At 35.1% G+C, this 14483-nt stretch overlaps 1 protein-coding gene across 2 annotated transcripts in view; it reads left to right on the top strand.

Moving 5' to 3' along the window:
* Apoltp (Apolipoprotein lipid transfer particle) overlaps window positions 1-14483 on the top strand; it is a 6186292-nt gene that overhangs the window by 4090133 nt on the left and 2081676 nt on the right. For both annotated transcript variants that reach the window (XM_081762641.1, XM_081762640.1), the window contains exon 40: window positions 7572-7751. In XM_081762641.1, the coding sequence (XP_081618767.1) occupies window positions 7572-7751 (180 nt within the window). The remainder of the gene's footprint in view (window positions 1-7571; window positions 7752-14483) is intronic.

Below are 14483 nucleotides of genomic sequence, written 5' to 3' on the forward strand. Positions count from 1 at the left end.
TAGTACAGGTATGAAGACGATGTGAGAGGGTATCGGTTTGTCCACAAATATGACAGAGGGAAGCAGGAGATATGCCCAGGGTATAAGCTCGTGCATTTGTTAAAAATAAGTTATGCACCAATAAATACCAAAGCGAACGTAAGTGGGAAGATAAAACTGGGGAACAAATGTTACGCCAAATTTGAGGCCAGTTATTATTAGGAAATTCACGTACTATAAGCGGAACGCAAGAGGAAGAAGCATAATATTGATATAATTGTGAAACGGTCACATCTTCAAGCCGAGCCCGTGCGATAAGGCCATATGCAATATCGAGAACTACCGTTTTTAAATAAGGATAGGTCTGTGACCATCCATGAACGGAGACAGGAGCAGTAAGCGTCACGTGACTCAGGCAGCGCATGATGTATTGTGACGGAAAGGAATTGCTAAAAACAGAAAGCAGTTTACAGGTTCTATGAAGAAAAAGACATCTGGCCTGTAAAGCAATGTCCTTGATACCAAGGCCTCCAACAGAAGGTCGACTGCAAACTACCTTGCGATTTACCCGAAGAGTATGTCGATACAAAAGAAAATATAGCATATGTTTGTTTACTTTGTTAAGAATAGAAACCGAGGGCGGGAAAAGTTGCATAATAAAATATAAAAGACTAAGAGCATAAACCTTAATAAAAGTGGCACGTTCAAAAAGGGTAAGATTTCTTGTTTTATGTTGATAGAATAAAGTAACCAACTTAGAAACAACAAGATTATAATTTACCGATATGGTATGTTTAACGGATGGATACCAGGTAATACCAAGAATCTTATGACAAGAAACAGATGTGAAGGGGGAAACAAAAGACGTATGTGCTTGGTCGGAAAGGCATAACAATTTAGTTTTCTCAACATTGAGGGTCGCACCTGAGTCTTGACTAAATAAGTGCAAATTATATTGAATCGTGTCAAGGTCACTTTGAGAATGAAAAAAGAAGCTAAAATCATCAACGTACGTTTGTAGTTTGAGAACCGCCTTATTAAGACAAATGCCATCAATTTCACGATAAATTTTACTAATAAAAGGCATAACTGCAATGCTGTACAAAAGGGTGGATAGAGGACATCCTTGGATTAGACCACGTTCATGCCGAAATGAAGAAGTAAGCGCTTCACTAAGTTTCAATTGTGCCGTACGATCTCGATAAAGAGCACGGAGCATATTAAAATAAGTGGTGCCCAAATGCAATACTTCCAAAACACGAAAAAGATAGTCATGATCAATTTTATTAAAGGCCTGGGAAAAGTCAGTACTTAATATTGCTGTGGCGCGAGTGGGACAACGCTCAAAAAAGCGATGGTGTCACGAATATTTGCTAGTGCCAAATATAGGGGGTGTTGAACATCATGACCAAATTGGGCAAAATGTAAAATATTTGGGAGGAAATTACGTAAACGAAAGGCAAGAACCTTGGTTAAAAGTTTATAATCACAGCAAGTAAGACTTATAGGCAGGTACTGAGTGACACAAGGGGACTGAGACTGCTTCGGAAGTAAAACTATAATACTATGCGTAAGAGAGGTCCCTAAACGTAAGTTGACACGAAAATCATTAAAAAGTTCGATAAAAAATAGGAATAAAAATATCAGCAAATGTTTGATAAAATTCATAAGGAAATCCATCCACACCACTAGATTTATGTTTTGGCGTGGTCATTATAACATGCTTGATTTCATTTTCAGTAAAAGGGACATTCAAATCAGGTTGAGCCACAGCTTCTAAGGGAGTTAACTCAGAAAACAAATAATTAGGACACGGAGAAGAAGGATGTCGGCTATAAAGACGGGTATAATAACGGGTAAAACAAGGAGCAACATTGGTTCCCAACCATAGACAACCCTCCTCATCTTGAATCTTACCGATTAGCCGTTTTTGCCCCGACGTCTTTCAGCAGTTACTTGAACCAAACCGGGAGATTCAGTGGGCTGACTCGAAATAAGTTTACTCCTCACACTAATACCGGATAACTTGGTACGATGTAATGATAAAAGGAGAGCTTTCACCTGTTTAATTTGTGATAAAACAGGAGCCCCTTGTTGATAAGCAAGATGGTACTCATGCAAAAGTCGGTAATAATAATTATACTGCTCATGAAAAGTTTTACTTCGCTCACGACAATAGTCTCGACAGAGACGTCTAAGGGTAGGTTTACCCCGAGAGTCCCACCACTGCATAATGTTACACTTACGTAAAGATTGCTTACTTATTTCACTCCATTTTGGTCGAAGAAGTGCTTGAAAGGATGGATCAGACAAAATACTAGTATTAAGATGCCAAAAAAAATATTTTCGTAGATATTGTGTTAGAGGTAAATTAACAGTTAAAAGAAGAGAATGATGATCAGAAAAACAGACTGGGACCAATTCTATGCTCTGAACATAAGGAATCAAGGATGCAGAGATGAAAAAAGCATCGATGCGAGATGCTCCTTGAGAATGAACATACTTATAACCCGGATCGTGAGGGTGAAAATGACGCCAAACATCCACGAGACCAAATTGATTAAGAACATGAAGCAAATTTGTGGAAGGGGCACGGTTCTGTAAGGAATATTGAGAACTGGGAATTTCATTGTGATCGCCTCCCCAAATAATAGATCGAGTACCAGCATGCAATGCAGTAGCAACGTCATCGCTGAAAAAATTATTACGTTGAATACGGTTTTGCGAGCCAGATGGACTATAGGAATTACAAAGGTGTATAGTTTCCAAATTGCCAGTAATAATGTGCCATCAGGATAATTATAAACCTGATCGAGATGTAAATCACTGCGATAAATTATTGCAGTACCTGTACCTGCTACAGTTTCATTAGTAAGAAAAGTAATATTATATAAACCGTGTAAATCAGTAATTTTAACCTCTTGGGCAAACAAAATATCAATCATTCTAGTATTAATAAAGGCAGCAACTGCATCTTGTTTCGGAGCGGAAGAAAGTCCGTTAAAGTTTATAGTACCAATCCTAACACCATACATAATATGGAAAATAGAAAAGTAAAAATATAAAAGACAGGGGAGTAATATACAAAATGCAAAGCCTATGCACGAAGCAGAAAAATTACCACACCGCAAAAATTTAAACCCCCAAAAAATTAACCAAAATTAAGATGGCGTTTCAGCATTTTGGTTTGACGAAAAGGATTGTTCATTAGACACAGAGGGCACTTGTGGTTGCGAAAGTTGTTTAGATCTCGTGCGGAGAGCAATACTAGGTTCATCAAGCAGAGAGGAGTCAAGCACTTTTTGAATTTTAGGAGCTTTACTATCAAGAAGAGGGATTTTTTTTTCTTCGAAGTATCCAAAGCTACCATTTCAACATTCATCACACCAGGCAAATTTGCGGTGGGAATAATAGAAACACTAGGAGAGGTAACAAGTTCCGGACTAGATACAGCAGCTTGTTGTTCATGTACTGAGTGGTCACTTGAAACGTTCACTGAGGGCGTTGAAAGAGACGAGTCCACTACTAACGACATCGCAACAGCAGCCCCTAATGTATCATCAGAACTTACCTAATTCAATCCAGATGAAATAGAAGGTGGTATCACACTTGTGTTGGAAACATCATCAGGCGAAATAGTTACAGAAGATTTATCTAAAGAAGGAGCTCCAGGGGTACTAAGAGAGGGATGGTTATTCTCCACATCACCATCAGCACTAGTATTCTTGACTAGGGAAGAAGTAGAAAGTACACAAAAAACACTGAAGTTAGTAACATCTGGAACAGCTTTAAGTTGCACTGGAGGCGGAGCCAAACGTGAATTTGACTCGGGAGGTTGTCGAGAACCTCCAGAAACCGGAACAGTCACAGGAGCACGTTTAGGCAGTCGTTTATCACATTGCGAAATCAAATGCTGATCACTATCACATCGCGCACAAGTTTTAATTTGTCCAGGATATGTCACCCACAAACGAAGACCATGAACTGTGACATATGACGGAATGTTCTTTTTGAGGACGATCTTAAGTAATTTCCGCCCGGTACGCACCGGGTAAAAATGTCCAGTAGAGTAGAGTTCATCGGTAAGACTTAGAATTCCCCATAGGAAAGAAAAATTTGTTTAAGGTGTAAATCGGAAAGTTCCATTGAAACCGCATGAAAGCGGACCAATTTAATCAAATATGTAGCCGAATCAATAGGTAGGTTATACGAACCTACCGCATCAGAATACTTAACAGTATCTGTAAATACATTTAAAATGCGTTCACAATCTTCCTGAGTTTTTAATTTAATATATAATAGCTTACGTGGAAAATCCATTTCTATGCTGAGCGCAGTTTCCAAGGGTAAACCAAAGGTATCCCTAATCCACTCATGTAAAATAATAGAAGTCGGCACAGTTACCACACTTTGAAAACTGATACGAAGTGTATTGAGGCGAATCGTTTTCATATCGAACGTAAGTCAGAAAACTGAATCCCCAAAAAAACAAAACAAAAAATACTATTTGATAATATTAAGAACAGGTGAAAAATACAATTAAATTCAGTCAGATAACACACACACACAATACAGAGGAACCGACACACTACATTAGCAGTAGTAGCTGTTCGAAAGAAACACCAGTGACCTCGAGTGAACCACGCCGAGAACCAGCTCACTCGGCTACCAGCCACGAACTACGCTACACCAAGGTCATTGCTTGGGAAACGCTTAGTTGTTGGCATATTTGTTGTATTTGCATTTTATGTTTCCACTACGACAATGTTTACTCTTGTTTCTCCGTTTAGCAGCTGTTTCTGGCTTTCTCTTTCGGTGTCGCCCTTTATTTACACTATGCACTATTCGTATTCACAGTTTGTGCCCCACTGCAATGTCTTATTCTGATTAGACTTTCCTTCTTGTCCCTCAGTAAACATTTCATTGATTTAATTATCATACTCTCCATGGATGGTGCGCAGGAATGCCAGACTCAAAAACAGGTGTACATTTACTTTCCTGACAGTTAATACATTACTGGATAGTAACTCCTCAGGTATTAAAATTTTCCGCTATGTTGAAATCAAATCTACCAACGTTATTTTCTGTTCTAAATGATTATGATAATCCTAATAATCTTAATTTTTCTATGTAACTAACTAACTAACTAACTAACTATGTATATATATATATATATATATATATATATATATATATATATATATATATATATATATATATATATATATATGTATGTATATGTATATGTGTGTGTGTGTGTGTGTGTTGTGTTTCAAAATATAATATGTTGATGTGTATTTATTCAAGAATATTTCTCTTAAAGTTTTAGCAACATGGTTATTACTTTATACACTTTTCAGAATGAGATGGATTTTAGTCCTGAGATTCATAACTTATTTAGTAATCCAATGTCAGTTTATTTTTGGTATTCCATCTCATACGTAATTAATACGAAGAACTAAAAAGTGATTTCAGAAAGTAAAATCATTAGAAATGTTGTCGTTGTGTAACATGGATGAATATATAAAAATAATAATTGTGATAATAATATTTGAGCTCTCACAGCTAAGGCACGATAAGTGAGCTCACTCGTGCCTATATTGTTTGTGTACTCGACTACGGCGCGGGAGATTCAGATTTAATTCTCGATGGGAATTCACGTTGGTTGGATCCCAAAGTAAGGTCTAGGTCCAAGTCTCATTTAGCCTTGGCATCAATCGGGACGTTGAACTCCATGTCAAACATCGAACTAGAGGACGAGAAACTAGCCTTATGCTAGAATTAACTCTTCATCAGAAGAAATTACATGGACGGACTTCTGGTCAGAATTCCCTAATTTTAACTTTCGATTTATAACAAAGCCATATGCATACATTCTATATCTTTTCACACTGAAGTTGTTTCGCTAGCTGAGGACAACAATTTTTTAATGCATAATGAAATTGTTAATCATATCAATAGTTGAATACTTTCTTTTAACTTTTATTTGTGAAAGAATTTCATTATCGTGATGTCTTTAGAAAATTTGTTTACAATAAGTCAATTATTAAATTAATGTTTTCAGTCACAAGAACGAACCGTTACTGTCCATGGTCTTCAGAGATAAATGTCATGTTTTTCAGGCATTTAACCGATCATCGTTAAGTTGGTTCTGTCTCTGAGCTTCCTGATAGTAAGAATAATACCAGCGAAATGATCGCCTGTTAATTACCTGAAGTACACATCGTTTATAGCTGAAAACCAGAGAGAGCAATGTTAAACCCTCGTCTTGAAAGCGTAAAAGGATGAAGAATTAACCACACTTTTACCAATTTGAATATCTGGAATATTTTCATTTCCCTTACAGTTTCACGTTTTCTCTTTCATTCTTTCTTTCTTTCTTTTTTTCTTTTACAGAGAAACTCCATGAATGTGTCATGTATCACGTCCTGAATACTTTTTACTTCAATAACTTAAATTTTAAAGCTAGGATTCGTATTTCTTAAATAATTTAATATAATTTGACTGACTTTTAATTACGATTAGTTCTTTCTCCGGTTAACAGTTGTTGATATTTAAACTTTGTTTAATTACCATCCAACTTGCCATAACGGCAATCTAAGAATTTCAACCTATTTCGCTTCGAGAATTAATTGATTAACATCAGTAATAGACGCAACAAATTTGGTTGATACTACCTTCTGCATACTACCTTTTCAATTTTTTTTTTGCTTGAATGAAAATCAGTGTTGATTTGGAGATTTAATAAATTTACAAACTACTTTGTTTCATTTTGTTACGCACATCGAGAATTCATCCAGTTGTGACAGTTCATACACTGTTACTTAACTGATAGACCTTTCCCTTAGAATGAATTTGTACATTCCGAATTTACCACTCATAACAACGATCACTGGTTCACTGGAATACTCGGCAGATCAAGGTTTACTGATATTGCTACCCTGTAGCGTAAAAATAGAATCGATGTTACTTGTAGTTGTGCTATACATTAGAGTGGTATTTATTTATTGATTTATATTAACTAATACTGTATATGCATAATCACTTACAAATACTATAGATGTCTTTAACTAAAACTTTAGACCCACTTATAGTGGTCAGTGTTATCATAATTCTATTTGAAAAGAAAGAGCTTTGTACAAATTTGCGAACTGATTGTATTATAGTATTGGTTATTAGCAACTAGAATTTTGTCAAACATCACTCCTTTGTTTAAAATAGTAAATTCCCTTTTCAATTTTTCCAAACTAGCCTATAGTTAGGAAATGTACTACTACTAATGTACGAATGTACTACTTGCTAGTAGCAATTAAACTGAATTACATTGTTTTCGTTATAACAGATGTACATTATAACAAAAATAACAACAACGTAAGCATTGTCTGCTTCAGAAATTCAATTTATTACGTATATGGTTAATAATGCATGAATATGCTAACATCCGAAAGTCAATTTCTTACTTGTTCTCTATATTTTGAAATTAGATACAAGAAACTTATCTTAGTTAAACTTCAATTCATACTGTATACATCAACTCCGTAAAGACCTTCATTAGATTTATTAAATTGAATAAAGTATTTTTTTCTTCGTAGTTAAAGGCAACAGTTTTAACACCATTTGAGAACATGGAAGAAATAAAAGTGTTCTGCCGTATTTCTGCTCATCCTGAGAGTTTTCAAGTAATTTCAACAATTGAGTACGGACTTGACAAAATTGAAATTAAAGGAGAAATGAAGAACAGAGGGCCCAAGCAGTGGGAATTAGATGTTGACGTAAGTATTGCTGCATGATTATTCTAAATGGCCATAAATTGAACAGTACATTTTGATATAAGAGGGTGTTTTGACAAGTAATTCGGTTTGGTTTAAACAAAGAAATTCGAGTTTTTGTTAAAGTGCTTGAGTTATATTCTTCGTCATAGTCCCATCGATGTTGAGCGCTCTGGCCAAAAGTTTTCTCCAACTGTGTGGTTCCTTCACGAAAATGAGTTTTTTCGAGGCTTTCAAAATGAATTTGTATAGAAGGAGATAACGAGTACAGCATTACTCGCACAACCAGAATTTATAAATTACAGAATTTAATTATGTAGCCAGTAAACTCTCAAAACAATTATTGGAATACACATAAAGATATCTGTTAAAGTAAAGCGACAGAGAGTGTACGTGACAAATATATAATGCGAAACTTCTATGTTTGTAATTTATCGTCTGTATACACAGTTATATTTTTTGTAACGATTTAGGACATTCTTAGAATTTTGGTTGCAAGTTTGCAAATGCAGTACCAAACTAGAAAGGATAGAGGTGATTTTCTTCGTCACTTGTCTTACTTGGAATACATATAACAAGTCATGTTAGAATCATTTAAAACGCACTAAGATATTGAATAACGAGACCAATAAATGACAGCATATTACCTAGCGGAATGATCAGGGCGGCTGTGCTGTATATACACAACACGTGCAGTTGTACGGAGCACAAAACGTAAAAGGGGTGACAAAAAGTAGCATGAAGTATGCAAAGTTGAATTGTATAAAAATATATTACTTACAATAATATACTATTTAGTATATATTATTTATTATTAGAACGTGACTTGTAATGGTGATGTTAGTTAAATTAACTAATTTTACTCGTCTATGTGCATAGTGCATTCAATTGTAATATTATAATTACTGTCTATAACAGTTGCAAACGCCAATTGCAGTTTGTGAATGTAAAACTTATTTTCCCTTTACAAAGGGTGGATTTACAATGAATTCAACTCGAAATCGGACGAAAATTTCACTAATCTATAGTTATTTCTGATCTTGCTAATACGAATGTAATAAAAGTTGCTAATTAAAAAAATAATAATTTAGTATTGATTCAACTAAAGTAAAGAAAGTCAAAACGTACAACTGTTCTCGTAAGTAGTATAGTGTAATTAATATTATTGTTATTTCCTGAGCTCTATATTTGCATTAACACTACTAAAACTATGATGCCATAACGTACTTAACTTTGCATCAGTTTGATGTAAGCGCAGTACTCGACTTTGTTCTTAAATGGTTTTTGTATGTACTACCATGAGCAAAAGAAATGACGCGTCTCTTTATTCTGAAGTTTTTTTGAAAATATCTCCATTTTCTTTATATGTTCGAAATTTCGGAAGGTTACCCCAGCAGGACATTTTAATAACAAACCCGTTTTAAATATTTTTGTTAGATATTAGCTTAAAATAAATAAATTAGAAGCAAAAAACATTAAATCGACAGAAATCTCGAGAATTACCAACTCTGCTAAAGTGGGAAATTTTCAAGAACACGAGGGAATTCTGCAGTTCAACACGAAGCAGCGACATCTGTCATTGAGAGAGACGTGGATTAGATCTACAAACGAAACTTTTAACGAAACATTTCTAATATGTCTTATTACATGCATTATCAGCGAACTCCAAATATATGAATCTATGCTAAGTATTAACGTATAGATAGAGCAAATAGTGGAAATTACCTATGGAAAAAGACGAATTCTTAGCACAATCGTAATGAAAAATCGTCTTCACCGTAGAACAGGTTCAGTTCACCTAAGAAAACAAATAGCTTAGTTAGTTAAAGCAACAAGTCTGTATGCCGTAGGTATTGGGTTCGAACCCCATGGAACTGCCGTAGTAATTTTTTATATTGTGGTTATTTTATTTATTGTTTTATGTGGGAAAAATCAAATTGTAACATAAGTGTAAAACTCATGACAATACCAAAAAAAAAAGAAAGAGAGAAAAAGTCGTTCTCGCACTTGCATTAGTGTCTCTAATTTTTGTATGCAAACAGTTTCGTAATAATTTCCCCTGTGTTCACTACTCACTACATGCTCACTGTTGCATAACGAATGTTTTCCAGTAAATGTGAATTCTAATTTGGAGAATTTTATAAAGTTTCACAATGTTTCTCGCTTGATAGTCTTCTATCTACTTTTTTGGACACTTTGATAACAGATTTCCCTATTAAATGTTTAATTTCCCCTATATATATATATTTAATTACAGAAAAGTTTTACATGCATTTGTCTTAAATTGAAATTGTTTTGAATTTACCACATGAGGTAAGTAGCCCGAAGGAGGAGAACTGAAGTAACTGATATTCTACGTAAAAGCAACCTATTGTAGAATGATTATGCTTCTTAACTTCAGCACATAATCTTTACGTTAGTCAGACAGAGAAAAACCCTGTTTTTCCCTCTCCTATAACCACTCATCTTAAAGCTCTACATGTAATGATTCGTGTCACATAATTTCGGCTCTCCAAAGACATTTATATTTATTATTATTATTATTATTATTATTATTATTATTGTTATTATTATTATTATTATTATTATTATTCTGAATATGCACCCTTACATAATGTAACTTTAGATATCTTGGTTTAAAGTGCTTTCTTTAGTAATAATTTGAGCAACCAAGTAACACAATTTAAAATGTATGAGGGGGCACGAATTTTTATTCCCCCCCTCTCTTTTCAGCACCGTCCCAACAGAAAGTATATAATTTCTGACAAGCAGAGTAGACAAAATGAATAAGAAATATATTTAAAATAACCTTTCCTCCTTCGTGAATGGAATATCACGTAACATTTTTTATTCTACTGAAGACGACCCTAGGGCGTTATGGTTAAGTAACAAAAGAAATACCTAATATATTTATTGCGCCCCTTGACTGTAATATTACCTCTTCTTTATTTGTTCACGGCCACCTTACATAACCAAGGGTGACAAAAAGAATAGGAAAAGTGTCTAAAGATTACAAAGCACTTTATATTTTGTCAGAAACAAGGCAGTGTATACACAGCATTGCTTTCGTTAACAAGTGTTTCACCGTTAAGTCGCTTATAAAAATTAGGCAGAATAAAGTTTTCTAGAGGGATTTGTCCAGGATGGCTAACAACGATGAGTATATTTATTTACATCACCGTTAAAGAAATAGCAAACTTTCTGAAAGGAACTTACTTAGGAAACATCAGATCTTGCTTCTATTTAATTGCATCTGGCGTTCTGAATGAAAGTCCTATAGGACTATTAGAAAAATATATATTCCCGTTTCCACGCTGATGGTAGAATTTCTTAAGCAGTTATTGAATTACGTTCGAAGCATAGGCGTAAATAGCGACCCCGCAACCCTGTGGCGTGGGGACCGTACAAGCTGCAAGGCCAAAAATATACAGAAAGTACGCAGGAGCGGACCGGGCCAAATTTTCACCCGGACAAAGTGACTTTTTGGCGCCCTCCCCCTAGTACTAGCCTATATGTTACATTTTATCATAGTGTTTTTAATATTTTAAACCCATTTTTCAAAAAGACATTCATTACCTAAGAAAACTTCACAAAGAATATGGCCCGCTATAATCAATACGAACTCCCCGCCCCCCGCTTGGTCTTGTGGCTAGCACGCCTGCCTTCTGTGGTACCGGCTCCAATTCCCGGTGGATTACTGTTGAACGATAAAAGTGGTTCAGATTCCACTCTAATTACTTTAAACATCTCCTTTGGCCATTAAGGCATAACCGTGGAACGCTAAACTCAAGCAAACAAACAAACAATACTTACACCCCCGCCACTCTTTATTCTACATGCCATCTCTCCATTTTTCGATACAGCCCCCTTATTACTATGAAACTCTATTCTTCCATTGTTATGTAATTGCCACTACTTTACAAGAATATAAACCAAAAGCATCAGTAGAAAACACGTTCTAAAATTTACTTTTTGAGGCTCGTTTTTGCGCCCCTCTTTCTCTTGCGCCCCGGGCAGTCGCCCGGCCCTTGGCACGCACCTGAAAGTACGGACGCATAACTAAGGACTGCGGGGGAGAGGTTAACCTTCATATTATGCCACTGGTTTGAAGTGTTTGAAATGTTCAGTGACTGATCGGTTAGTGAAATAATTTCGACGGTTACTGATGTTTAAAGTTTAGGTGAGACAAAGTTACCAAACCAAATACATTTGATATCGCGATGTCACAATTTGATTTTTCCTTACCTAAAAAATATGAAAACAATCAATAGTAAGAAAAACCCTTACTCGTACTGGGCTCTAACTAACAACCTAATTCTACAGACTAGTTGCTCTGACCAACTGAGTTTCGATTTATTACGCGAAAGACGTCTGTTACGAGGCATGCTTTTCATTAGCAAAACTGTTCGAAGTAATACGAACATGGCTCAAGAACACAGACGGAACTGAATTACCACTCGATTGACCTTGAGGCCAAATCACCAAAGGGTAACTATAAACGTAAGTTCAGCACGCAATTCTGTGGAGTTTTATTCAGTATTCCTATCTGCCAATCACGCTTGTTTGTAAGAGTAATATTTTACAAACCTAACCTTTCGATAGAGCACAATAGCAAAAGACTAAAAGGGAAGGAATTCTTGCCCTTGTGAACGTTGGATACCACCATGTGCAATAAAACTGTCGCGTCTCCTTGAAGTGATATTTTATCGAAAATACCTATTTTCCCTTTATATATCCGAAGTTTTTGAGGGTTTCAAAATGAGGAAACGTTACTAACAAACAAGGACGCATTTAGGGGTGGGTCCAGGGGTCCGGACCCCCTCTGAAATCCCAAGTTTTCTGTAAATTAAGCCTAATTTTTGGGATTATCTTTTAAAATTTTATTATAATTTATCCTAATATTGAAGTCGGGCTCCTTCCGAAATAAATTACTGTATACGTGCCTGCTGACAACTTTCAATATATTCGTTAAATAATAAAGTAAAATAATTAAATTAGGAGCAAAAAGATTCAACACGGGCTAACTTTTGACCACTGCTAATATTGTTAGAAGGGATATTAATAGGCAAAAACTGCTAGTCAATGCTGAACCTTGAAACTTCACCCCGAACAGCAAGCCTATTATTGAGAACTACATATGAAACATTTTATCAAAACTTATTTAGCTTTTATCTGGAATGAAATGATTATATACACCAAAACGCACTATCCAAAAATGTGTATCTAAACATTGCTCTACGAATCTACCAAGCAATGAATTTTTTTTATCGAAATATTTGGGCAGGAAACTCTAACAGCCAGCAATTTTATTTAAATTGTAATAAACCCTGTAACCGTGCGTTAACGTGAAGACAAAGCTTGGTCCATTGGTAAAGTGTTGGAAGAATGAAAACTCAATGTTCGTAGCTTCGAATCTATCCACTCACCACAACATTTTATTCTTATGTGTAACGATGAAATAAGAAACAAAAAAATGTATAACCGTTAAGACAAAACTTCAACCAAGTCTGAAGAGAACAATACTAAAATAGTAACACAATGACGTCAACTAAGAATTATTTCATGTAGCGTTTGAACGAAATTACAACTGTCAACAATTGCAGAAGTAAAAACAGGCTGATAGGCGTAATGTAGTCTAGACTTCTGAATGCATTTACTTCCTCAAAACTTTCGCCTCATCATTGGTATGCCGTTAGTCATGGTAAAACCTTTCAATTGGAAGTGAAATGACACAAACTAAAACAGTTTAAATCAATAAATGTCTGAGTTGAGTTGATTTTGAGTTTAACGTCCCTTTTCAGCAGCGAGGCTATATGAGACGTGGACCTACTGAGTAACGTGGAATCCGAACCACATGAGCTCCCGCCGGGTCAATAAATGTCTATGTGTACAAGTAGGTGTCTCTTATCTGTAGTTCTGAGTTCATTTTACTTTGAAGTGACAAATGAGAGAAGAAAGTATGGTGATCGAAAAAAAATCAAATTTGAGATTTCAACGAATTTACACGTATTATAGCTCCTAATACGGAAAAAGTTATTTTTCGATACGTGTCCATCTGTCCGTCCGTCCGTCCGTTATATAAATCAATATTTAATTAGAAACCCTATTTTGTGGTATAAGGCATTTATCTGAGAAAAATCTACAAGGGGTAGTTTATACTTAGGGGTGAGTTTTTTCTCAGTGATTTTCTCAGAATGGACTCAAGTGTTTTCGTTCATATTTCATAAATAAATATTTCATTAATAACTTAACAATATTGCATAAATAACTCGTTTGTCCTAAAAAAATGCGAGGGGTAGTTTATTTTATGGTGTGTGTTGTCTGGGCGATTTTCTCAAAAATGACTCAAGAGAGTTTATTCGTATTTCAAAAATACATGTTTCGTTAATAACCGAACAATATGGCAAAAATCGATTGTCCTAAAAAACAGATATACGAGGGGTAGTTTACTCTTGGGGGTGTTTTTCCTCCACGGTTTTCTCTAAAATGAATCAAGCAATTTTGTTCGTACTCAGAAATAATATTTCATTAAAAACCTAATCATATGGAACAACTCGCTTGCCCTGAAAGAATCCTCAAGAGACAATTTATTCGGGGAGTTATTTTTCCCTCACGATTTTCTCAAAAATTACGTTGACAATTTTATTGATAATTCATAAATAAATATTTCATTAAAAACCTATATTTTAGTATAAGTCATTTCTATGAAAAACAATTACGACGGATAGATTATTT

This window comes from Thermobia domestica, chromosome 6 (assembly GCF_964235325.1).
Source record: "Thermobia domestica chromosome 6, izTheDome1.hap1.1, whole genome shotgun sequence".
NCBI lineage: Eukaryota > Metazoa > Arthropoda > Insecta > Zygentoma > Lepismatidae > Thermobia > Thermobia domestica.